General features: G+C 44.0%; 1 protein-coding gene across 46 annotated transcripts in view; it reads left to right on the forward strand.

Moving 5' to 3' along the window:
• Nucleotides 1-27,452, forward strand: part of CELF4 (CUGBP Elav-like family member 4) — a 735,309-nt gene that overhangs the window by 503,712 nt on the left and 204,145 nt on the right. For 10 of the 46 annotated variants that reach the window (XM_072858800.1, XM_072858824.1, XM_072858799.1 and 7 more), the window contains exon 5: nucleotides 7,936-7,952. The exons of the other annotated variants lie outside the window; for them this stretch is intronic. In XM_072858800.1, coding sequence (XP_072714901.1) covers nucleotides 7,936-7,952 — 17 coding nt within the window. The remainder of the gene's footprint in view (nucleotides 1-7,935; nucleotides 7,953-27,452) is intronic. 46 annotated transcript variants of the gene reach the window in all.

Here is a 27,452-nt window from a genome sequence, read left to right on the forward strand (position 1 = left end):
GTTTCAAAAATGTGTTCCGTTGTCTGACTCAATTCTTTCTGGGGTTCCATGTCACCATAAGACTTGCTTTTCAAGGCCCAGGATAGCGTTCCGGGTGGTGGCATGGGGCACAGGATACGTTTCCAGCCATCTGGTGGTTGCTTCCACCATTGTAAGCACATAGCGCTTGCCTTGGCGGGTTTGTGGGAGTGTGATAGAATCGATCTGCCAGGCCTCCCCATATTGATATTTCAGCCATCACCCTCCATACCACAGAGGCTTTAACCCCTTGGCTTGTTTAATTGCAGTGCATGTTTCACATTCATGGATAACCTGTGCAATAGTGTCCATGGTCAAGTCCACCCCTCGATCACGAGCCCATCTCTGTGTTGCATCTCTTCCTTGATGGCCTGAGGTGTCATGGGCCCACTGAGCTATAAATAATTCACCCTTATGTTGCCAGTCCAGGTCCACCTGAGCCACTTCAATCTTAGCAGCCTGATCCACCTGCTGGTTGTTTTGATGTTCCTCAGTGGCCTGACTCTTGGGTACGTGAGCATCTACGTGATGTACTTTTACAACCAGGTTCTCTACCTGGGCAGCAATATCTTGCCACAATGCTGCAGCCCAGATGGGTTTGCCTCTGCGCTGCCAATTGTTCTGCTTCCATTGCTGTAACCACCCCCACCGGGCATTTGCCACCATCCATGAGTCAGTATAGAGATAGAGCATTGGCCACTTTTCTCAGTCAGCAATGTCTAAAGCCAGCTGGATGGCCTTTACTTCTGCAAATTGGCTCAATTCCCCTTCTCCTTCAGCAGTTTCTACCACTTGTTGTATAGGACTCCATACAGCAGCTTTCCATCTCCGATGCTTTCCTACAATACGACAGGACCCATCAGTGAACAGGGCATATTGCTTCTCATTTTCTGGTAGTTTATTGTACAGTGTGGCCTCCTCAGCATGCGTCACCTCCTCCTCTGGCGATATTCCGAAATCTTTGCCTTCTGGCCAGTCCATAATTACTTCCAAGATCCCTGGGCAATTGGGGTTTCCTATCCAAGCCCGTTGTGTGATCAGTGCAACCCACTTACTCCACATAGCATCAGTTGCATGATGTGTAGAGGGGACCCTCCCTTTGAACATCCAGCCCAGCACCGGCAGTCGGGGTGCCAGGAGGAGCTGTGCTTCAGTACCAACCACTTCCGAAGCAGCTCGAATCCCTTCATATGCTGCCAATATCTCTTTTTCAGTTGGAGTATAGCGGCTCTCAGATCCTCTGTATCCCTGACTCCAAAACCCTAGGGGTCGACCTCGAGTCTCCCCTGGTGCTTTCTGCCAGAGGCTTCAGGTAGGGCCAGTCTCCTCGGCTGCGGTGTTGCTGGGGTTTAACCCCAGCCAGCAACTAAGCACCACACAGCTGCTCACTCACTCCCCCCTGGTAGGATGGGGGAGAGAACTGGAAGAGTAAAAGAGAGAGACAACTCGTGGGTTGAGATAAAGACAGTTTAATAGGCAAAGCCAAAGCCACGCACACAAGCAAAGCAAAGCAAGGAATTCATTCACCACTTCCCATCAGCAGGCAGGTGTTCAGCCATCTCCAGGACAGCAGGGCTCCATCACGCGTAATGGTTACTTGGGAAGACAAACGCCATCACTCCAAATGTCCCCCCCTTCCTTCTTCCCCAGCTTTATATACTGAGCATGACGTCATGTGGTATGGAATAGCCCTTTGGCCAGTTTGGATAAACTATCATCTTGGCCGTGCCCCCTCCCAACTTCCCGTGTGCCTGGCAGAGCATGGGAAGCTGAGAAGTCCTTGACTAATGCAAACATTACTTAGCAGCAACTAAAACATCAGTGTGTTATCAATACTGTTTTCAGCACAAATCCAAAGCATAGCCCCATACTAGCTACTATAAAGAAGATTAACTCTATCCCAGCCAAAACCAGCACAGGTGTAGAGCACATTTTTTACGTCTTGCCCTGCCCGGACTGGCCCAAGGGCTACTGCATGAACTATCTCCCGTTTAATTTGTTCAAAGGCTTGTCGTTGCTCAGGGCCCCATTTGAAATCGTTCTTCTTCCGGGTCACTTGGTAGAGAGGGCTTACGATCAGACTGTAATTTGGAATATGCATTCTCCAAAAACCTACAACGCCTAAGAAAGCTTGTGTTTCCTTTTTGCTAGTTGGTGGAGACATGGCTGCTATTTTGTTATCCACATCCATTGGGATCTGACGACGTCCATCTTGCCAGTTTATACCCAAAATCTGGATCTCTTGTGCAGGTCCCTTGACCTGACTTTGTTTTATGGCAAAATCGGCTTTCAGGAGGATCTGGACTATTTTCTTCCCTTTCTCAAAAACTTCTGCTGTATTGCCCCACACGATAATGTCATCAATGTATTGCAGATGTTCTGGAGCTTCACCCTGTTCCAGTGCCATCTGGATCAGTCCATGGCAAATGGTAGGGCTGTGTGTCCACCCCTGGGGCAATCGATTCCAAGTGTACTGAACGCCCCTCCAAGTGAAAGCAAACTGTGGCCTGCACTCTGCTGCCAAAGGGATTGAGAAAAACACATTAGCAATATCAATTGTAGCATACCATTTGGCTGCTTTTGACTCCAGTTCGTATAGAAGTTCCAGCATGTCCGTCACGGCAGCACTCAGCAGTGGAGTGACTTCATTCAGGCCATGATAGTCTACTGTTAGTCTCCACTCTCCATTAGACATTTGCACTGGCCATATAGGACTGTTAAAAGGTGAAAGAGTCTTACTGATCACTCCTTGGCTCTCCAGTCAACAAATCAGCTTATGGATGGGAATCAGGGAGTCTCGGTTGGTGCGATATTGCCTCCGGTGCACTGTTGTGGTAGCAATTGGCACCTGTTGTTCTTTGACCCTCAGCAACCCCACAACAGAAGGGTCCTTCAAGAGACCGGGCAAGGTAGACAGCTGTTTAATTTCCTCCATCTCCAAGGCAGCTATACCAAAAGCCCACCGGTACCCTTTTGGGTCCTTGAAATACCCTCTCCTGAGGTAGTCTATGCCAAGGATGCACGGAGCCTCTGGGCCAGTCACAATGGGGTGCTTTTGCCACTTATTCCCAGTTAGGCTCACTTTGGCCTCCAATACAGTTAGCTGTTGGGATCCCCCTGTCACTCCAGAAATACAGATGGGTTCTGCCCCTATATAGCTTGATGGCATTAGGGTGCACTGTGCACCGGTGTCTACGAGAGCCTTATACTCCTGTGGGTCTGATGTGCCAGGCCATCGAATCCACACAGTCCAGTAAACCCGGTTGTCCCTTTCCTCCACCTGGCTGGAGGCAGGGCCCCTCTAGTCCTGGTCATAGTATTCATTACCCATTTGTTGTACATACGAGTCAGGAGCTCCTTCATTAAAATCAGGAGTAAGATCAGCCCTTTTACTCTGTCTGGGGAACTGTCCACTGGAAACCGAAGCAGCAATTTTCCTGGAAGAACCCCCTTTGGTGATTGTTTTTCCTTGCAACTCACATACCCGCGCCTCTAGGGTCGAGGTAGGTTTTCCATCCCACTTCCTCATGTCCTCTCCGTAGTCACACAGGTAAAACCATAGGGTGCCCCGTGGTGTGTACCCTCTATATCCTCTCTCTTGAGCAGAGGAACGCTGACTCCTAATAGCTGAGACACTGGTCTGTACAGGTGGAAAGTAGGACCTATCCTCTTTGAGTTGCTGGACCTTCCGGGACAGTTTCTCCACAGCCGAGACAAGGGAGGAAGAGATACTTTCTTCATATTCCCGGAGGTGACTAGCCGCTTCATCCACTGTTGGACCCTCTCCGTCTTTCCAGTTCAGTATTGCCAATGAGTTGGCACACGACAATGGTGCGTTCCGTACCAACTTCCGCCACATGGGTCATGTGCACTAGACCTCATCTGGATCTTTTGATAACTGCTTGTCGTCCAGGTCACCATAAACCACCTCCAGCATGGCTAATTCCCTCAGGTACTGGATACCTCTCTCCATGGTGGTCCCTTTCCCAGGGCGACATACAACATCTTCCTTTGAAGGGATATCTTTCCTTCATAGCTGACAGGAGTCGCCTCCAGAGGCTGAGGACTGGTGCCCCTTTTCCAATCGCTTTGTCAATGCCCCCTTCCCTAGAAAGGGATCCCAGCTGCTTGGCTTCCTTACCCTCTAATTCCAGGCTACTGGCCCCACTATCCCAGCATCGGAGCAGTCAGGTGACAATGTGCTTGCCTGGACGACGGCTGAAATCTTTTTGCATATCTCGCAGCTCACTCAGGGATAGAGATTGGGTAGTTTCTGTCTCATCCACATGTTCTTCCTCTTCCTCTCCTTGTGATGGCCCTGGTTTTTCATCCTCCCTTTCTAAACACGCTGACTTTTGCTTCCAGGATTTCTTCTTGTGTATAGGGGCGACTGATACTGACACGGGTTGGTTCCCTGGTTGAACTGCAGTGCCTGTCATGGTGTGGCTGGAGTAACCACAGTGCCTGTCGCAGGGGGGGCCGGAGTTACCGCAGTGCCTGTTGCAGGGATGGCTGGAGTAGCCACAGTGCCTGTCGCAGGGGGGGCCGGAGTTACCGCAGTGCCTGTTGCAGGGATGGCTGGAGTAGCCACAGTGCCTATCGCAGCGGGGGCTGGAGTAGCCATGGTGTCTGTCATTTTGTCACCAGATCCTTGAGGGTTCTGAATAGTGTTGAACAGGGCTTGGTAGGCATGGGTCAGGCCCCAGCACATTGCAGTGATTTGGATCTCCTTAGAATTGCCAGGGTGACAACATACTTTTTCCAAATATTCTACTAATTTTTCAGGATCCTGCACTTGTTCAGGGGTGAAGTTCCAAAGCACTGGAGGTGCCCACCGTCCTAGGCATTTGCCCATGCTATCCCACACACCCTGCCACTCATAACTATCCTGCCTTGGGGCAGATCTCTGGATGATATTCTTAAATTGCTTACTAATCTTAGACAAAACCGAAACAATATTCCCAAGCAATACCAATAGATGTATCTTAACTACCCAAGGATGTTCGAGATACTGAAAAGTTATTGTAACGAAGGAGGAAACATTGTAGAAGAAGGTAGTGAAGGTGCCATTTTGTATTTCCTCCATAAAAAACCTCTCAGAGGAAGAAGTATCATTGCTAATTGTCTCTATAACGTGGTACCCGACGTACAGTAATGGCTTCAGTACGAAACTTAGATACCAAAGTAAACCCAAGGTCACTGTTTTAATAACAAATCTCCCAGGCAAAACATCACTAATCACTGCAGAGCACAGCAAACTGCAAAAACCAACACCGATCTTTAATATGTACAGCAAAAAAATGAGCATGATGCAGTTCAGGTAAACCAATATCAAGAACAGATGAATCAATATCGTGGCCCGCAACTATTAACAGACCTAAATTCCTTAATACTCTCTGGTTAATCTGTTATTATCTCGAACCCTTCGTGCCCCACGTTGGGCACCAAAAAGGACTGTTGTGGTTTAGCCCCAGCTGGCAATTAAGTACCACACAGCCGCTTGCTCAGCCTCCCCCCTGATGGGATGGGGGAGAGAATCAAAAGAGCAAAAGTGAGAAAACTTGTGGGTTGAGATAAGAACAGTTTAATAATTGGAACAAAATAATAGTAATAATAATAATAATAATAATAATAATAATAATAATAATAATAATAATAGTAATGAGAAGGAAAACAACAAGAGAGTAAGAGAGGAACAAAACCCAGGAAAATAGCAACTGATTCAACCGCTCACCACCTGTCGACCAACACCCAGCCAGTCCCCGAGCAGCGATTGCTACCCCCAGGCCAAATCCCCTCAGTTTATATACTGAGAATGATGTCATATGGTATGGAATAGCCCTTTGGTCAGTTTGGATCAACTCTCCTGGCTGTGTCCCCTCCCAACTTCTTGTGCACCTGGCAGAGCATGGGAAGCTGAAAAGTTCTTGGCTAGTGTAAACATTACTTAGCAACAACCAAAACATCAGTGTGTTATCACTATTATTCTCATACTAAAATCCAAAACACAGCAGTATACCAGCTACTAGGAAGAAAATTAACTCTATCCCAGCTGAAACCAGGACATTAAGGATGTTAGAAATTCAAACAGAAAAAAAATCTTGATAAAAGAAGCCAGTAGCAAATAACTGGTCTACTATGACAAAGATGGTTCTTAAACTGTGTAAGGCTTTGTGGGAAATTATTTTTCACGAGGTATGTGCTAGTGATCTCTTTTATGCTTGCATCCCTGTGGAGACTATGTACATCCTCTAAAATGTTCCTGGAGATATTTGCTGTGAATTCATGCAAGAATTGTCAAAGTTTAGCATCAGTTTTCTTTAGCTCTAAGTAACTTCTGAGATGTATTTCACTTGCATTATAAGTGTAAAAGGCAGTGACCACTCAATGAACCTGGAGGGTGGGGGCTTAGATTTTTTTTTTTCTTTTTCCCCAGTGCTAAAAAGAAGGGCTTTCTCATGTAAAATGGCCAAAAAACAGCTGAAGAAGAAAAGACAAAGCCGATGGAACATGCCGCAAAGAGTCCTCTGAGAGGACCCAGTGGCTTAAGGAAGACCCTTTGAATGATCAATTCCCTTATGTTCATTGATTTTCTCCTGGTTTTCCCTTATCTTTCCTTTCCTGTTGATATCTCGTTAATTGATTCCTGATTACAGATTACACCAGTTACAAACTGTTATTTGTCAAACAATGGAGCCAAGTTTTTCTCTGTGGCTTGGAGAAATGCATGCAGCCCTTGATAATTTCAGGAAGTTCAAACTGAACAAGCTGTAGAGAATGTAAGATGATCTGGTGGTAATTGGTAAAGAAGGAGTCTGTACAGACTCTTCTTCAAGCAACTACCCTGTTTACACTCCCCGGCCGTTATACTGCTAGGAAATCCTGTATCCTGCAAGAATTACAATGCAGTAGAATCTGCAACTGAGTTCAAAATGTGCTTCTCGGACTCATTATCAACTCCAGCTCTGTTTGCAATGCTTAGCATATAAATTATTTAAATTAAACTAACTACATAAATTATTCAAGGTTTTTTTCCCCCCTTATCTTTAACAGACACTGCAGAAAGTTCAGTGCTAGTGGTGTTATACTTCACTGCCAATCAGATAGGAGTGCTAAAGGTATCTCACAACATTGGCAGTGTCCAAATGACCATGAGACTCTTAGGAGGCAGGAACCAAAAGCTGAATGACAGTGACACTGGAACAGCTCTTCACCAGTGATGGGCTGCACTCTGCTCACCAGGGTAAATAAGGAGGGAGTTACAAAGGAAATTACAGGAGGGATGGTTGTTCTGGAATTCATACAAGCTAATCCTGTTAAATGCTTTCTGTTTTGCCTTTGAATGCACCCAGGGCTTGTTGCTCCTGCTATGGGGAACCTGAGGTCCTCAACAGCCGTGCTGTGAGCAAGCCTAGTGCAGTGTCAAGGGACTCTCCCCTTATGAGGCATCATCCTGGCCTGGGTCCTTTCTCCCCTGGTGAAGTACTTACAAGGATGAACAGGAATGTGGTCTTGATCTCTACGGTCTTCTCCTTTCCTGTTATCTGCTGTATCAGCTTCATAGCCAAAGTCCACAGTGGCTAGAATGAAGCTCTGACTTGAAGGCATGTGCAAGCAGACTGTTTATTTAGGGCCTCAGACAGACATCTGGTTTAGATGCCTGGAGTAGACAGGTATGGCTCCCAGCTCCAAGAGAGCAATAAACTAGAGAGCCTGCTTTAGAGGGAGGGCTGTCAAAGGCTGGTTCCTAGGCAGCCATCAGAGAGAGGCAGCAATGAAGTGTAATTATAATAGGAAACCTGAACAGAGCCCTTAGTTTCAGTGGAACTTGTCTGAATTATTCTTTATACACAGATCTTTTATTTCATGTTTTATTCTTGCTATTCTCTTAATTTCGCATTTCAAATACGATTTAAGAAAGCAGCCTCCAGCAGGTCTCCTGATTTTGCTCTGATTGATTTGTAAGTCTGTGAGGACATGGTTGAGTTAGATTTCTGACTATGCCCAGACATTGTGATACATCACAGCTGTGGGGTTTGTGGGGGCCGTATTTCAGCTGTAGGGAAACAAATAAATTCTTTTGTTTGTCACAGTCCCCATGGACCATCCATGTGATGGTTCAATACTGGTCTAAACAATACAAGACAAAATCCAAGATATTGATGGCTACCTATTTAGACTTGAGTTAGTGTAGCTATCAAGGGCTGATATCAGTCCAGGGTGCAAGGGAGTAAGATAGAGAAATATATAACGAATATATTAACTCATTTGAAGAATATATGGATGGCCATGGCATGATCCTTGTTCAAGGGAGAGGGGAGTACAGATCATATGGCAGGAGGACATGATGTTAAGAGAGACCTGTAGAGACATGTTGTGAAGTATCAGAGCAGCACCCCCTTCATCGCATAGCTTGAAGCATCCTACAGACCAGACGGCGGTACCACAGGGGAAGGGGTATGGCTTGTTTTGCCACTTAAGTGAATTTGAACCTGCTAGAAAGGCAGGCTCAAGGCTCACATGACTTGAATGTGATGGAGGGAGCAGACTGCTGCCCTTGTGATTTCGCAGTGAGTCTCAAGATACTTGATGTTTTCTGGTTACCCACAGCCTTTACAAGCATTTGTACATATAACAGCCTGATTTTCTTTCATTTAAAAAGAGTAAAAGATTGCATCTTGATCACAGAGTTCTGGAGAATGGCCGGCAAACCTGAACCCTTAAAGCACAGAAGAGCAGAAAGAAAACAAAATTACCCAAAGCAATCCTTAAAAAACAAAGCAGAACAAAAATCATTTTAATCCATTCTCATGATTCAGGGCAAACAGGGAGAACAGACTCTCCTATCTCATTTTTCAGCAGTTTGGGGTTGCTGAAATACAAGTGGGTGAGAGATATGTCATGTTCATTAAAGATGGATGTGGCATGCTTCTTTCTTTTTAGGGCACCAAAAGATGACATTCTGTGTGTGGTGATAACTAAGAGGATAAGATGGTGTTTCTATTGGTTTCATGCTTGCCTGTATTGGACTAGATAGACATAATCACCCTGGAGATAATGTATTTACTTCTCCTTCCTTATTTACTTTGTTTCTTTTATTTCACTTTAGGGGACTAGGCTGGAATTGACATTCCTTTCTCTTCAGCAGCCACCTCCTCTCTCAATGCCGGGTCTCTGGGCACTGAGTTAAGCCAGACAGTGGAATGGACCTGCTGTAAATAGTGTTGATAAATTGGGTAGATAACACAGCGTGGCCTGGTTTACCCCAGTTCAGAGAGTAATAAAAAGGAGCTTCCGCCTCTGAAAGGTCATCGTATAAACAAGGGGAACGATTGTGGGAATGGCAGTTGTGAAACGCTTGTCGCTAAAGCCACTTTTCCGCAGGAGATGCTGAAGGGATTATGCCTAGGCCTTTTCCTCCCTACCCTCACCCCTGAGGTCATCTGATTTAAGGGTGCTGAGTGTGATCACAGAGCTGAGGATCCCTGGTGCAGGTCTGAGCAGCAAGGCTCCCAAAAATTCTCATGAACCAGCTAAGCCCAAAATGGTCAACTATGCCAGAGCTTTTCCAACTTGGCCAAATGGGGTAGACCCCCCAGGACTACCCCAGTGGTCCTTAAATGCTTTGTCACCTCATCCTGTGTAGCCAGGAGGCCTTAGTGAGAGGGATGGGATGGAGCTACCAATAAGCCACAATTCTCCCTAGTAGTTCAGTGGTTTCATGTGGTAATTCAAAAATGGTCCCTTTTTATTCTGTGTTTCCATATCTCAATTCATGCAGGGGAGAGACATAATAGCCAACAGACAATCCACCTGATAGACATCACTGAAACATCATTTTGGAGGTGCCAGATCACTTGTGGGTCACAAATGTTGATAAGAACTTGTGCCACGTGCATCCATCACACAGCAGGCACAACGGAGATCAGCCAAAGGAATAGCTCCAATGGATAATTAGGAGTCTCAGACCTCTTTGAGGAAACCTACATCCAAAAAGCTGTTCCTGAAAAACCATGCCTTCCCCTTTGAGCAGTCAGAGCAAATGTTGTGTATTCAAAAGCACCAAATCAGAGATGATAGAACAGAGAGCACAGTGGGGTTGACATGTGTCCACAAAAAACAGCAAATGGAATAATCTCTGAGGCCTTGCCTAGACTTGCAGTCCTCTTTATGTCACAATGCTTCTAAACAGCTTTCCAATTAACATACCCAATATCAGGACTGGAAATTCAAGTCTAATAAGGTCTCATTGAAAAGCAAGGCATACAGCCTACCGACTGAATGCAATGGCCCATGCCAATTAGCACCAGGATGTGATATGATTATATAATAACTGCCATTCTGAGTCATATTGAAGGTTCATGTAGTCCAATAGCCTTCCCTGACATTGGCCAGTAGAACATGCTTAGGAAAAACTATCAGAACAAAGTGCCTGTACAATGATTTTTGCCCCAGTTGCTCTTCCAGCCTCCAGCACTCCGGAGCTTATGGGATTCTTTAACCAAACTTGTACATAAAGCACTTTGTACATCAATGAGAAAGTATCCCTAAAGTGAAGGCATTGCTACTTGGTGGGGAAAAACATTTGTTATTCCCAATGAAGCTAAACAAGTATTGATTCTATCATTTTATTTCAAGAGTAATGCCCGTGGTGTTTTAGGAAAGGGAGAATTTCTACGGTAGAGTTTCTTAGCTCTATAATGTATTGTGCTGCCCTAATGATATTACATCAGAGGTGGTTTTCTGAATGGGGAAGCAATGGGTTTTGCCACTTTCTCTGTCTTTTGACTGTTTACTTGGCTACAATATTGGCTTAATAATAGATTCCAGCAGCACTCATGGCCTGCTCCCAGCTAAATGTTGAACTCTCTGTTGAGTTTTTTATAAATGAGAATGAGGTTTTAGGGACATTCCTATTTTGCATTGAGAATTGGCCCATACAGAAAACTGGAGTTTGATGGATCATCAATTTGTGTCATTTACTGCCATTCCAAATGCAAAGTGACATGGATTTGGAAACCTCAGCTAGATGGGGAACTGTGGGGAAAGGGCCGAGTTTGGCCAGAGTGGGAAATTGTAATGCCTTGGGAAGATGACAGCAAACTGGCTCAGGGGATGTCTAAGCAAGACCCAAACTTTGAAAAGGCTTTAATGATTTATATAATGGCATATAATGATTTAATACCCCTGTTCCTGGATAGTGGTGTCATGAAGCCCAGAAAGGCAACCCTTGCTTTGGCCACACAGCACAGTCTTCCAGGGAGCCAAGACCAGCTCATTAGATGGCAAGAGTTGCGCTCCTTGCAAGAAGCTGGTCCCCATCCAGTTTTGACAGTCTCAGCCAGCCTGTGCCATCTGGCTGGGATAGCTCCCCAAATACACAGCAAAGCCTTTTGCAGAGCCCCAGCCACATGGAGGGAATATTTCAGAGGGCTGCAAATGGTGGTCACTGTAAAGCGTAGTAGCTTTCGGCTCCAGTGGCCACTTTGTCACAGATGTTGCTGAGGTCCATTGTGATTTCCAGGCACTTCTGGAAAGCAAAAAGTGATTCAGTTATCACAAAATAAGAGCAGAAGCAGAAAACTAGGATTGGTTACCACCCCCTAATGATTAATGTTCTCACCCTGCCCTGCTCCGGAATGCAAAACATTCCCCTATATCAGAACGATGACCTGGACCCAAGTTCCTCTGAAGTGAAGTTAGTTTGGTTCAGTCCTGCAGAAGGCTGTGGGCTCTGACTGATGATGGGAAGTGAGATAATAAGGCCCTCAGCAATTCACCCTCACCTTAGCCTTGTCCACTGGGCAGGTATGGGCTAATGCATTCGGCTGCTATTGCTAAGCAAGCCAGGGTTATAAACATTATTTTCATAACTGGGTTTTAACATACGTAGAAACCACCCAGCAGCAATAATAGCTTTGCACCAGAAGAGCCTTAAGACAGAGGAGAACAGCTCCTCTGAAGTGTTAAGAATCCCAGCACATTTATCTTAATAAGTTTTATTACAGCCTGCCAGTTTAAACCTAATGACTAATTTATCGTATAAAATACCAGCAATATATTTTTTGATTTTGCTAATTAATTATCTCAAACAAAGGTGATATTTATAAAACTGTCCAGAAATGGTATGTGCATTAAAATTGCCTTGCAGCAGGAGATGAAATTATTACTAATATGGGATCAAATTATTACTGTATTGACTTAGTTACTTTATTACCTCATAATGGATTTCTTCATTATTTTCCCCCGGATTGTAGCATTCATGATTGCATTAAAGTCTGCTAATCTATGCAAATATCATTAGGAGCTACTAATAACCATGGCAACTTTCTTCAATTTCAAGGAATGTGGTAAGTACTCTCAAAACATTGTTATGTTCTGTTAGTGTGATGGGATTAACTCAGCCCCTGAGTCCTTGGGACAGTGGGTGGGCAGCAGAGCAGATCCCTTTGAGTCTTTTCTTCCTTAAGGATAGATGAGGTGGAAGGTGGGAATTTATTCTTCTGCTTAGGAGGTGGTATGAGGGACACCTTTCTCAGCTCCACCACTCTAACCGTGCCTGATGTCAACCAAGTCACCTGTTATTTTGCAAAAGGACCATGTAATATACCTTCCTCCTTTTTTTCCAGCCCTGCTATTTATCCTCAAAAGCAATAGCCCACACATGAGCACATGTGTTTTCAAACTACAGTGGGAACCAGTTATTTTCTAAAGGTCAGGTGATGGGGTGGTGGCTTTTCTACATGCAGGACAAGGCAGAAGCAAATGGGGTATGTGAATTTTCAACATTGGGCACAGCTTTTGAGTATCCCATGTGTGATCTAATGCCTTCACACTTATGTTTCAGAGGCTGTCAATGAACCATTTTCAAGAGGGCTAAGTTTGCTGCAGAGCTGTGAGTGTGTGTCTGTGTTTGTATCAACCACTTTAAAAAAATGCAGACAAATATTAAGCCTTGAATGTTTCCCTTTCCAGAAGCACTAAAAACTGAAAGATGCATGCATAAGTAGAAGAATAGGTAAGAGGAGTTAGGTATGCAGTAATGAGTATACATCTGTTGAATGGTATAACTATTTATCTCTATTACCAATTAGTCCAATTTCACATTTCCCATGCTTAGATAATGAGGTTCCCATGCTTAGATAATGAGGTTATAGACACCTTTGTAGTAAGGCACACAAAATTAAATAGAAGAAAATCAGGTTAAATTGGATTGCTGAGTGACAAGGACGGAATTTTACTTCCTTACCCATATCTGTCTGTCTATCTGTCTGTCTAAATGATCTAGATCCATAGCTTATGCACAAGCAAGACAATCCTGACAGCAACTTTCCAGCAATGATTTCTAACTGATCAGTGCTATATTCTTCCTGCAATATAAGGGCTCACGTCGTGCTCTCTTGTCATTTCTGAATGGCACCTGAAGCTTCCTCTTCAAATTGACCTTAGACTGAAATCAGTTTAGGTCCAATTATAAAAGCTACTGAACTCTGAGTGCCCTTGTTTTGCTCCATCAGCATGTGCACCACAGCTGAGAGGAAGACAGGCTTTGAAAATGTTAAAGGCTTCAGTTTTTGACACAAAAGCTGCATTCTGAACTACAAACAAGCAAAACAAGCTTGGGATGGTGGTGAGCAATCCCACAGCCCCAGTGGTTCCTAGAATTCCTCTCTTCTCCCTTAAACAGTAACAAGAGTCTCCCTCCCAAAATCTTTGTGTTTTTTTTTTTTTTTAAAAAAAAGAGAAAACCCCACAACACTGCCGTGGTGTCAGAGCAAACCGGTATTGGATCAGGCATTTGCACCTCTGTAAATGGATTAACAAAATGTGATTGTTTGGTGTTTGGCTGTCAATCTGCATTTGGCTCAGAGGTGATAATTTTAACTCAGAATGTGTTAAAAAGTAATTCCGTAGATGGAAGTAGTGTTGGACCCCTTGAAACTTTCAGCTTTTGTGCTGATGAGCTGACCTTGTTTTGTTAAATACAAGAATCTCCAAACAGTGTTCAGGAAGGGAAAAAGCAGAGTGAATCCAGAAAAAAACATGCTATTTCTTGTGTATTCTTTCCTTTTTTTTTTTCCTTTTTTTTTTTTAAAGATGAGTGGCTATCCTTCATAGTGTGAGGAAAAAAATAAAGGGAGAAGCAAGCCCAGGAGAAATGCAGGCAGTAAATTAGATGGATTGGTTGAAGCTGTTATGCATTAATTGCATTTCAGGATCACCTGGGCCCCCTTTCCACCAGGCAGCAGAACCCCTGTCTTCTGGGCACTATACAAGTGCTGAACAAAGGATGGTAACAAAGCAGTGTTAACGGTCATATCGAGGGTCTCTCTGGCTGGTTTCTTTTCCCAGCCCATTGCAGAATACAAGCTCATTAATTCTCTGAGTTTAGACAGGTTCTGTCAGTCAAGACTCTTTCACAAAACCACTGAGCAAACCTCCCAACTCAAACTGGTTGGGAGTTTTGAGACTAGAAACAAAGGGGGTTTGTTTGCTCTTTTTTTCACCGGCAAGGGTCTTAACTCGGCAAAAAACTTAGGTCAGCCCTTCTAAGGGGTTACAGTAGATTCAGATATGAGGAGCCAGACTTGATAGCAGGGTAAATATCTACCAATTGCTACCTGAAGCATTAATTTGGAAGGAGATGGGTCCCACCAGAGAGTAGTTTGGCTCTCCTGTGCTCAACATCCCTTTTATGCTAGGCAGAGAGTGCAGTAGTTTAGCTCAAAATGGGATATAAAAGCATCTGCCTTGGACTGATGGGAAAGTGGAAGGCAAGGCTTTCTCCTTATTACTTAAATCAGGCTTATTTGGAGTGGCTGACATACATTGGTTTTGAATAGCTTGATACCTGCTAATAAAAGGTGTGCTTGGGTTTCTAGCTCTCAGTCTAACTGGATGGCTTTAATGTAATTTGGAACGTAGAAAAAGTCTATATTCTAGTGATGATCCCAATTCTGTCATCTTGAGCCAATCTCAAATAGCAGTGGGGGGACATAATTACCCGGTGTAAATCAGAGCGATTCCATTTGATGGTGCTGATTTACACCATCTGAGGACCTGGCTTAACTGTGTTACAGCAGTGATCTGCACTGTCTAACCTCCCTGAATCCCTTGCATGGATTGTACACATCAGTTAACTTCAGGCAAGACTTTCTCACATTGTCTGAATGCTAATTGCACTTCTGTGCTGCAGCTTATATTAAAATTAATATATAATTCAAAAAAAAATATAGATAATTGAACTGACCCAAAATATAACCCCTTACCTTATTTCTTAAGCACTTGAGTTTTAGCACAAATCTCTTTTACTGCAGGGGCTTATGTTGTGCCATCAGCAAATGCAAAGAGCAATTAACCATTTAACATGATCACAAGGAGAAGAGAAAAGCTGTTGTTTAAATGCATCAAGGGGAAAAAAAAAGAAAAAAAAAAAGAAAAAAAAGCCCAGGAAAACAGCCCATTGGCTCTAATGTAAGACTAAGAAAAATTTGCACTACGGTCAGTTCAGTTCTACAGCTTTGTTTATTGGGAATCTGGTATATTATTTTTAAAAGCAAAATACCTACTTTGCTGAGCTCCTTAGAAGGAATTTCAAACAATCCTGATGCCACAGAGATGCTAGGTAGATGCAAATGCTTTCTAGAGAGTAAGCATTATGATTTTCACCTTCTCTTTGTTGTCCTTACTTGGGAGGGTTACCTGGAGCATGGAGAATATCTGCTTCTGGAAAGGACTGTACTGCATTTCCTCAGAAGGAAAAAAGAAACAGCAAACTTCAAAACTCTGCATCCCTACTGACATTCTTCATTTTTCTGTTTCACACATTTTCCTATTCTGCTAAAAGCACATAATCCAATGTATGAGTCATCGTGGTCAGTGTTGCTGTCTATACTCAAAGTATTAATAAGAGGAATTAGTCCTGTTTGTCAGTCTGTCTGTGAATGAGAGACGTGGGATTAAGTCGCTAGATGATATTTGTTTTCTGTAGCTTATAGAGAACATTTATTCAGTTCCCATAAGGACATTGGGGTCATGCAGCCCAGTACGCAGCTTGAGCAGAAAACCACATTATACAGTCCCATTCATGGGGGCGTTGAGTCCCTATCACTAAAAGTGATCCTGTTTTGACATTCTGGTTGTCCTTAGCCTGCCTTAAAAATGTCTGTTTCACCAGTACCAGGGCACGGATAGCAACACAAGCTCAAAGGGGTCTCGCTCCCTGATAAGGGGTGGATGGGGAGAACAGGTCAGTGATGGGACTCCAGGACTGATGTCAATCTGACAAAGTTTTAACAAAGATACAGAGGAATTTAGGGGGCCTTAATGTAATAGGATTTTTCAGGTCTTTTCATGAACACTACCATTTTCAATTAAGCTTTTATTGGGACAGTCTTCTCAATTCTGGAGGGAGATATAGAAAGTGGACCAATGCCAGAAAACCAGATAAACAGGTAGTCAGGTCGCTCATCCACATTGTGGGGTATTGGGGTACAAGCTGCTGAGATGATCTTTTTGGTAGTGTCTGACACAGGGGAGCTCTGCAAGGGGGTGCTGGTCACCAGGGAGGCCACCAGGTCCCCAGAGCAGGCATTCCCCAGGATGTGAAACGGTGGGAGAGCAATGATCTGAACTCAGTTCCCTACATTTTAGGAGGGTATCTGAATGGCAGAAAAGGGACTGTTTTTCCTCCTGCTCTGAGATTCTTGAGGGTTTAGGATTTAAAGCGCTGCAATTTTTCATATTTTAATGGAAACAGCTTGAAAAGTTTTTAGGTTGAATTCAGAGAAAGTGGGAAAACTGCTCAAATATCAACCGCTTTCTGCCTGCAAAAGCATTTTCTTCTCAGCTCTTGCATTAACACCTAGACTCAGGCATGCCTGTGACACAAACAGGCTCCGTATTTGCCATCTCAATTTTTTCTTGGATTGTGATATCAGACACAAAGCAACATTTTCTCCAATAGATTGTGCCACTAATACAATAAAGGTCTAATATATTAATGAATAAGGATCTGTAATATGCTAATATTTCCACATCACATTAATATTCTATTAGACTAATGCATTATTATGCTAATAAGTCTATTAAAAATGCAAAATATAATTATACGTTCTGTATGGCTCCACTGTTGAAATCTGATTCCTGCTCTAGACACACTTGTGTGTGTATTTCTAGAAATTGTATTACCTGCTGTGAAAAGTTAACTTGATCTACTACTTGATGTGTTTCATCACACACACCAAGCAGCCCAGCCAGGATTTCCATACCTCCAATACTATTACCATGTGAAACAGATTAAGTGCTTTAGCAGGTCTGCATTTCAGCTGTGGGAGAGATAGGCTTACAGACATGCTTTACACACACCTCTTTCTCTCTTGCTTTAGAGCCTGGAGTTTACCTTTCCTTTCACAGAGCACCTGGTTGAGAGGGGGCCCTCCTCTGGGTGGGCATGTTGTGCAAGAAAGGTCTCATGCACATAAATCCCAGCAAGTCGATCCCCTAATGAAGGCTGGTATCTGAGACCTGTTGAGGGATGGGGTTTAAGAGATCCCTTTCACTGTAGTGTTTCATTTTGGCAAGTTTAAGCAGCTCCCTACTCAGTGTGCTGTTTATACGGTTTATTCTTTAATGCCTAATTTCCCCTGACACCATCAAGGGAGCCTAAACCACAGGCATAGCTGGCTGTGACTCCCCCCAGAAAGCTAGTCCCCACCACTGGGGCACTGTGATGCCTACATCCCCCCGTGGTCCCAGCCCTGGGTATCCTCTTGCTCCTCTGTCACTGTTGAGACAGAATTTGCAGAGTGCCTCCCACTCTCCATAAACATATCCACACTCCTGTGCACTTCTGAATAATGGCACTTGGAGGAGAGGTCTCCTGCAGTTCTTTCTACCACAGCTAAATGTTCACTTGATTGCTTTTAGATGGGCCAATTAAGAATGAAAAGGGAAAGTGAACAGCATGGTTTTGTTTTGTTTTAAAAATGTCAGGTTTGCCAAGTTTATTAAGCGGGAGCTCAGAATGAATATTGAATTTTCAAAGACTGGCTCTGATAAAGTTTGGGAAAAGAAAGTGGAAGGACATGTCCTTCGCCTTGTTCCTGTCAGGATAACTCGCTGCCCTGTATCAATGTCTGCATCTCATGGCACCAGTCATTTAACGGATGTTACAACGGACATCTTTAATGAGAGAACAGGGTTTCTGTTGTTTGTCTGAAGGTCTGTTCAGTTCCTTATTGCCACTGGAAAGAGGCAGGAAATTGCATGGAGAAAGATTTTGACTAAAATAAATCCTTTCTAATGGTGAGAAAAGAAAAGATGTAGAACTGGTTGTCTAGGGATGCTGAGGCTCTCCATTACTAGAGGTAGATTAAAAATGAGAGAAACACAACTGTCAGTAATAACATAGTCGAAGCTGGTCCTGCATTGTGCTAGTTGAGCTAGACGGCTTCTCCAGGGTCCTACCAACCCTTTGCTATGGTTCTGACCCTCCTTTCATAGGCAACAGACCCAAGGCTTTGTGAAGAGTTTCTTAACCTTATAGCCTTCAAGGTTTGTTTGGTATCTAAAGAGCAAAGAGGTTAGATGGCATGAAATTGTCCTTAAAGGAAGTAAAGAATAGGAGGAACAGTTTACAAGTGCTTCATAAGACTGGGAAGTGTGCTCAGTTTCACAAGATTTAAGGCTACCATAACTATCTACATGCTTCATGCAACCCACTTGTATTGCATTGTCTCATGTGTGAGTAACCTTGTTCTGTGGCGGCTGTCCTTCCTTCACAGTAAAGATCCTACTATCATTAACAGTGACTGGATTTCCCTTTTAAGGCAAGGGAAAGAAATCCAGGTCTGGGGAAGTGAAAATCCAACCATTTCAGCATTGTTTTCTATGGGTATTCAGTATGATATATATGCATGAGTGATACTTTACATATGTGACTCCCCAGTTTGAATTTGTCACAGCAGACTACATTGTGAATGAGTTTGGGACTCAGTTACACAAGATTTGAAATACTTTTATTTTTACTATATCATCTAACTCATCTTACTTCCAAATTTCACTGTTTACAAAACACCAGTGGAATGATTATTTACTCAGTGAAGATGCACAAAGCATTGAATTCCCAAGTTTGGTCTACAGAACAGGAAGCTCATATTCAAATGTTTATATTGTCCATATTTTCAACTTGCTGTTGGTGTTCCAGCGGCCCCATAGCAAATTCCATTTATGTCATTGTCATTATTACCATTATTATTTTAACACATAGCCTGTATGCCAACATCTCCTGTGGATTCTCCAAGATGAACACCAGGTGGTTTCAAGCTGCTTCATCAACTTGAGGTTCAGCAGAGCTACACTGATATGCTGGAGCTGAGAATTTAGTCAAAAGTCCCTATTGAAAGTGACAGAAAGCTTTTTGCTGGGCTGTCTCTCCTTGGAAAGATAACGCTTTTCACAGGAAAAATTATATATTCCCTTATGTAATAGCACTGTTAGCAAAGTAAAGAGACCAAAAAAGATGAGGATGCTAATACACATGGAAAAGTTCAGGGTGCTGAAGTGAGCAGCCTCTCCACAGCATAATGTTGTGCTATTATTGAACAAGTCCGCACAAATAATGTGTTTTTAGGGAAATTCGTTCCTCAGTTTCTGCAGATATCTTCAATACCAGTTTGTTTGGAATGAAGGTTTAAATGTAAGTTGTGACCCCAGCTATGTCTATGCTGATGTTAATCCGCCTAGCAAAAATCTCCCTGTCCTGCCCCCATCCATATTTCTGCTTCAATACATATCTGAAGTATTTATTTTTCTTCTCTAATCACAGCCACACTAGGAGTTAGTCAAGCTGATTGTCTTCATGTTAAAGTGGCATGTTGGATATTTTATGCCTTTCCTTGACCTCTAGTGGGTCCATCCACAAACTTGCATTTAGGTTTTTCCCATATTTCAGAAAGTAACTCTACTGGCATGTGCATGACTGGAAATCTAGAGCTCAGCTCACTCTTGGAGATTAAGGCACATGAAACCTAAACAGTAATTGTGCTTCACGTCCCTAGCAATCCCAGGAACTCCTGTCTAGGCAGTTCAATGAAGGCAGCGGCTCCCCTTTTTCTAGCCTCTACTTTGCAATAATGTGCCACTTCGGCACTTGCCTGTGGAATATCTCAACCCTCCTGCTACCTTAGGACCTCTCATGACATTCTGGGTATCTTCTCATGCTGTCTTGTCACAGAGCATGAGCACAGATGGACAAAAGTACCCCCATGTGCTTCAGGTATAACCATAGATCTGTTGGATTAGTTCACAGCTGTTTCAGTGTTGCCATTTGTTGAACCATCACCATGTATAAGAAGTGAGTGGGCTAAAAAGCAAGAAAAGCCTTTTTGGGGGGTTATATTTCACACCTCTGTCTTAAAGACCAGCCCAGATATTTCTGTGGAAGTCCCTGAAATGAGAGTTTTCTGCAGGAATCCTGAGCTGCAGAAGCCTGGTAGCTCACTATCAATCTGTGAGTGGTTTTGTCCTCTTGGGCTTGCTTCACACCAGGATAAATAAGCAAAGATTGGCCTGTAAAGCTTACACAGACTGCAATTCCCTATCCATATAATGCTCCTCCTTTTGATGGAGAAGCATTTTTTCCCCTCTAACTTTCATAGTTTTTCTCTCTCTAGATCTAACTTTTCTGCAGTCTGAATGCAGGCATGTGTAAAAAATCAGGGTGAGAGGATTTGTTCTCTAGGCAAAGAAAACACTGGAGGTTAATTAAAAACAAAAGGAAGCATAACAAACAACCCCCACTCTTTCCTCCTGTCTACCCACATGGACCCTTCAAACCCAGGGGTTCAGGCAGGAGTGGAGTTAGCCAGGACCAGGATGGAGGCAAGAGCCCTGGAAGAGAAAAAGGGTTTGTAATCTTTGAACAAAAGAAAGGGTGGGGGGAGACCATCCCTTCAGTGTAATCCCAGCGGCAATTTCATCTAGGCCTGTTGTTTCTTAATGAGTTTTTATCCATCTTTAATTTGATGGGTGTTCTTTCCCAAATGAGGGCTAAGTTGGCAAGGGGGAGGGGAAACAGAATAGTAGGGCAGAGAGCCAGCCCTCTGGCAACGTTTCTTTTTTTTCTTTATTTCTTTCTCTCTTAACTGATTGCTAAGATCTCTTTCTCACACTTTTCTCCATCCTTTTACTAATATGTTTTTGTTTCAAAATATGTGTTCTGCATGAACACAGGGAAATAAGAACAGCTGCATCAAGCCAGGCTATCTAACCCAGTGCCATCTATCCACAGGAGCCAACAGCAGTTAGGAGTATAAGAATGAGAAGGACATACAGCGCTACTTTTCCTGTGATGTAGGCTCAGGATTTCCTTGCAGTTAGTTTCCCAGGGTGGATTTTTCACCTATGAATTTCTCTAGTTATTTTTTTGCACCCATGTAAACTTTTAGTATTTGCGATTCCCTGCAGCAAGGAGTTCCAGGGATCAATTACATTTTGGGTGAAAAGTGTTTTCCAGGTGTTCATTAGTATGCGCACATGCCGCCAGCCATTTGGGGGTTAATTTAGAAGTGGCTACAGTTAGTAGGCAATGAGCAATCATGGATACGTTTTGAGCATGGACAGGTGAATTAGTAACTATTTTATATCTCATTGTCACTTTCTCTTCTTTCATCTTTTCTTTGTAGAGTTGTTTTGGAAGGGTTTTTTTGCTCTTCCCCCATCTCCCCCATTTGTGTTTGACCTCTCCCATTTCCTGTGTGTTGCTCAGACATGGAAGCAGCAGACTAGAGTCTTGAATGGAAAGGGACTATTTAGCAGAAGTCTCCAAATACCAAATCAAATTAAAAAAGCAGATTACAAACATTTGATACAGTGCCCAAAGTCATGTTCTGTGTGTGAGGGAGGCAGGAAGCCCAGACCTAGCCAGTCCAACCCAGGGAGCAAGCAACTTCAAACCACTTGTTTAAGTAAAAAGATTAGGGGAAAAAGAAAGAAAGAAATCTTTTATTTTCTTTTTTTTTTTTTTTTAATTTCTGGGAGCTGGGAAGCTAGAAGGAAGAACAGGAAGAACAGGAAGCTATCTTCTTTTTCTGGCTTATATCTCTTGGACTACATCTAACTGGTTACATCAAGCCATAATAGTATTTAAAGGGAAAAGTTACAGAGTTGTTAGATCAAGGAACAGGCATGTCAGGGGCAGGATGAGCTTGGGGGATATCCAGTCTTAGTGGTATGGTTTATCTGTGCGTAGACAAGATCTAGTCCTTATGATAAAGAACAGGTGCATCTCTCCACCAAAGTGTTCATCACAGATTGAAGTCCAGGCCAAGCTGAAGAGCAGGCTTGTCCATTTTGTTCCTGGGGTTTCATACCTCTCCTCCACTCCCTCTTTCAACCATACGTATAGAATCATAGAATGGTTTAGGTTCGAAAAGACCTTTAAGATCATCAAGTCCAACCGTAAACCTAGCACTGCCAAGACCACCACTATACCATGTCCCTAAGCACCTCATCCAGGAGTCTTTTAAATACCTCCAGGGATGGTGACTCAACCACTTCCCTGGGCAGCCTGTTCCAATGCTTGATAACCCTTTCGGTGAAGAAATTTTTCCTAATATACAATCTAAACCTCCCCTGGCGCAACTTGAGGCCATTTCCTCTTGTCCTATCACTAGTTACTTGGGAGAAGAGACCGACACCCACCTCTCTACAACCTCCTTTCAGGTAGTTGTAGAGAGCAATAAGGTCTTCCCTGAGCCTTCTTTTCTCCAAGCTAAGCAACCACAGTTCCCTCAGACACTCCTCATAAGACTTGTGCTCTAGACCCTTCCCCAGCTTTGTTGCCCTTCTCTGGACACGCTCCAGCACCTCAATGTCCTTCTTGTAGTGAGGGGCCCAAAACTAAACACAGTATTCGAGGTGTGGTCTCACCAGTGCCAAGTACAGGGGCACGATCACTTCCCTAGTCCTGCTGGCCACGCTATTTCTGATACAAGCCAGGGTGCTATTTGCCTTCTTGGCCACCTGGGCACACTGCTGGCTCATATTCAGCCAGCTGTCAACCAACACTCCCAGGTCCTTTTCTGCCTGGCAGCTTTCCAGCCACTCTTCCCCAAGCCTGTAGTGTTGCATGGGGTTGTTGTGACCCAAGTGCAGGACCCAGCACTTAGCCTTGTTGAACCTCATACAATTGGCCCCAGCCCATTGATCCAACCTGACCAGATCCCTTTGTAGAGCCTTCCTACCCTCAAGCAGATCAACACTCCCACACAACTTGGTGTTGTCTGCAAACTTAGTGAGGGTGCACTCGATCCCCTCATCCAGATCATTGATAAAGATCTTAAACAGAACTGGCCCCAGTACTGAGCCCTGGGGAACACCACTTGTGACCGGCCGCCAACTGGAGTAAACTCCATTCACCACCACTCTTTGGGCCCAGCCATCCAGCCAGTTTTTTGCCCAGTGAAACGTATGCCCATCCAAGCCATGAGCAGCCAGTTTCTCCAGGAGGATGCAGTGGGAAACGGTGTCAAAGTCTTTACTGAAGTCTAGGTAAACAACATCCACAGCCTTTCCCTCATCCACTAAGCGGGTCACCTTGTCATAGAAGGAGATCAGGTTAGTCAAGCAGGACTTGCCTTTCCTAAACCCATGCTGACTGGGCCTGATCCCCTGGTTGTCCTGTACGTGCCACATGATGGCACTCAAGATGATCTGTTCCATAACCTTCCCTGGTACCAAGGTCAGACTGACAGGCCTGTAGTTCCCCAGATTCCTCCTTCCACCCCTTCTTGCAGATGGGCATCACATTTGCTAACTTCCAGTCACCTGGGACCCCCCCAGTTAGCCAGGACACATCTCCTATTAGAAGAGTAAACTTTGAATGAAATGTTTTGCACATCTCTACCACTGCATTACATCCTGCTGGCCATGTCTTGACAGGCTGCATCAGTCAATAACGATGCAATATTAAAGGGTAATGACACAGCCATGCAGAGTAATGATAGAAAGCAATTTCTTTCACTATTTAGCCATTTACCAATCAATTGAATTCAAAAGTATCAGGTCAAAAACACAGGGAGTGGGCTAAGTCCAAGAAGGGCCAACATGTGTCCCCGTAATGTAGTGGTTCTGCTCAGCTGGCTGACAAAAAAAGTCTAAGCAAACACATTGATTTAAATTGTGCTCAGGGTCTGAAGACAGAGCAGAGCAAAGGAAACAAACCTGGACATGGACTTATAGAGTAAAAAAATTATGAGTAAGGAGTAAGGAGATGGAAGAAGGTAAGAGAGTGCTGTTTGGATCCATGCAGGGAGCATTGGTTGAGGCATGTGAGTCGTTTCAGCAGAGTAATTAATACAGGTGCGGCTATTTCTATAGACTCTGTCTCAAGAGTGCAACTCCACTTTGCAATCCTTCCTCTGAGAATCTCTACAGGCTCAGAAAACATCTGTGCTTCTCATGAGCTGCCCCCAGAGAAGATTAGGATGGACAAACTTAACTTACAATCAGGAAGAAAGTGAAACCCAGATAAATCCATAGATTAAGCAGCAGAATGAGAACAGGAGCCTACCTGTATTCCCTCCTTGTGAAACAGGGAAAGGGCTTGGGTCTGCCGCAAGCAAAGCCTGAAGACCAGATGTGGCCAGGAAAATGACATTTAGAAAAAGTGGGAGATGGATTTTATCTGTTCTTTTTAAAATTGGAAATGAAGGTGAAATCTCCAAATTGCTGCTCAGAAGCAGGGAGGGAAAAGTTGGTGAGGATTCTCAAGCTGGGAAGCGGAGAGGCTCCCAGCAGTGGGGTTGCTATTTTGGCTTCTTCTACCAGGCAACTTCAGGCTGATATGACAGGATTCTTCTGCACCTTCATTGTTTCTTATTTCCAATGGAGGTACCGATATTCCCTCCTCTACAAAGCAATGAGGATGTCCTTTTCTAAAACAGCTCCCAGGATATTTCAATTTTGCAAAGATATTTACAAAATGGACCCTGCAAAAGGTATACAGACCATGGAGCAGCCCATCGTAAAGATGGCAAACGCTGTATCTGGCTGATTGTCACATGGTGAAGTGTTTAGCTTTACTAAACCACAGGTGTCCTACACAAGTTGCGTCCATGCAGGGGAAGGCAAATACACACCGTATCCCAAGAGCAGTCCTATGTGTGGTACTGCCCTAAAAGACTGTGCTCAAGTAGCTGAGCAAGGCTGTGGGGGAAGGACAGGGTGGAGAGAGGAAGATCTCTGGGACTCCAGAGATGGGCGGTCACAGGTCCTGGGCCAGGGAGGTGTGGAAAGCAGAGCACAGAGAAAGGAGAGGGATGAAAAGATGGCATAGTATTTTTTATTTTAATTTCCTTTTCTTAGTGCTGTTTATAGGTGTAATCCTACAACTGCAAAGTGTAAATTCTGCACAAGCCATAGTGATTATTGCAGCTGGAGGGCTCTGGGTCGTTTTGTAACCTCTCTGCTCTGCTTCAGCTGCTGAAAACGGGGAGGGAAGGGAAGGGAAGGGAAGGGAAGGGAAGGGAAGGGAAGGGAAGGGAAGGGAAGGGAAGGGAAGGGAAGGGAAGGGAAGGGAAGGGAAGGGAAGGGAAGGGAAGGGAAGGGAAGGGAAGGGAAGGGAAGGGAAGGGAAGGGAAGGGACAGTGCTGGCCTCTAGCAAAAATCCTGATCCAAAAGCCCAAAGCTTTTCCCAGCATTTGGTGCCTCATGGGCACTGTCCAAAATGAGGGGGAAGGAGGTACTGGCTTCCTCCAAAACCACTTTCCTCTCATGATGTCCCTCTATACTGTGTGTATAGGGGAATGAGGTGTGCTGTGATCCGGCACCCAAAGCTGCTGTAACGGCCCCGGTTGCTGTGAGCAGGAGCTGGCTGCAGCTCTTAACTCCAGCTGTCCTAGCTCACAAGCAGGTCTAGCTGGCACACAGCAGCACGCTTGCCTGCAGCACAGCAGCCACAGGCAAGGGTGGGGCCAGCTTGTGCCTTGCCATGCAGCCCTAAATACTTTGGTGAACTGTCTTAGGGCTCACATGGGGAGTTTGCCCAGGGAGATTGACCAGTCTGTCAGATACAGGAAGCCACATTCAAGGGTCAAATGGTCATTTCTGGCCTGACAGTTTAAATCTCAGTAAAACCCCAAACTATCATATGCATGCATATTTTATTTCCATTTTCCTTTTTTTTTTTCATTGAGACCAATTAGTGATGGAAGAGGGTGGCAATCTGTCCCTTCATTTTGGAGTTTGGGACTTGCTCATAGAGTGTCCTCAAATGCTTGACTGCACCAGGGTACCTCTGCTGCTCTCTTTGGACACTTTGGTGGAGCTTCCAAAAGGAGACACAGGATATATGAGCAGAGGGAGGGCATTTTTTAGCCAGTGGAGTGTGATGATTTCTTCAAGTGATGCAAATGAAGAATGCAGAAGCAGTCTTCTGCCAGCATTGCTGCATGCAGGGCATGGTTTTGCCCATGGAGCAGTGCCAGCTCAGAGAGGAGGGGACATGAGTGCATCCCTGCAGTCTCCTTAGCTAAACAGGCTGCTCATGCCTTGGGATGCATCCGTGCAGCAGATGGGAGAAATATAAGGGAGATAGAAATTCTAGAATTTCTTATCTGGACTATCTGCACCTAACCCAATGGGGCTTCTAACTGCGACCATAACAGAAATAACATATAGTAATAAAGTAAATAGACAGTAAAACTGTCTTCTATAATGTTATTCTCCAGGCTAAATGAGATGCCAAAAATGAACAAACAGCCTCCAAGTGATATTAAAATGTCTTTCACTTTTAATAATTTAAGGGACATACTAGTGAGAAAGATAAGGAAACTTTAAAATATATTATTTTTCAGCCTGATGGTCTCTTCCTTAGACTCTCTCCTGTCTGATCCACTGAGGACCTATTGATATATCCTAGGATGAAGCAGAACATTTTAATAAGTTATTGGGACAAAAAGTTGTCCTCTTTATTTTATTTTATTTAGTAAGTTTGCCTTTAGAAAAACTGGTTTGGTTTTGGGGGTTTTGCTTCTGTAAATAAATTTCCTTCCTTCCTCCCTCCTTCCTTCCTTTCTTCATCCCTCCCTTCCATCCTTTCCTTCACTCCCTTCCCTCCTTTCCCTCCCTCCCTCCTTCCATCTCTCTCTCTCTCTCTCTCTCTTTCTTTCTTTCTCTCATTCTTTTTCCTGGTTTGAAAAGCCCTAGACTGTCTCCTTGAGTGTTAAGGACAAACTGGCAATAATTTATGTTATAGCATGATATGAAAAAAATTACATTACACTATAAATTATAATATGAAGGGTGAAATACCAGGAAGGATGCCAAATGCCAGTGGAAGTCCCATTAGACAACAGAGTTCTATTGCCTACCACTCCCCACAGAAATCTTAGACGGTTTGCATGAAACTGTTTGCTGTGAGGGGGTAGAGG

This window comes from Ciconia boyciana, chromosome 4, assembly GCF_034638445.1.
Source record: "Ciconia boyciana chromosome 4, ASM3463844v1, whole genome shotgun sequence".
NCBI lineage: Eukaryota > Metazoa > Chordata > Aves > Ciconiiformes > Ciconiidae > Ciconia > Ciconia boyciana.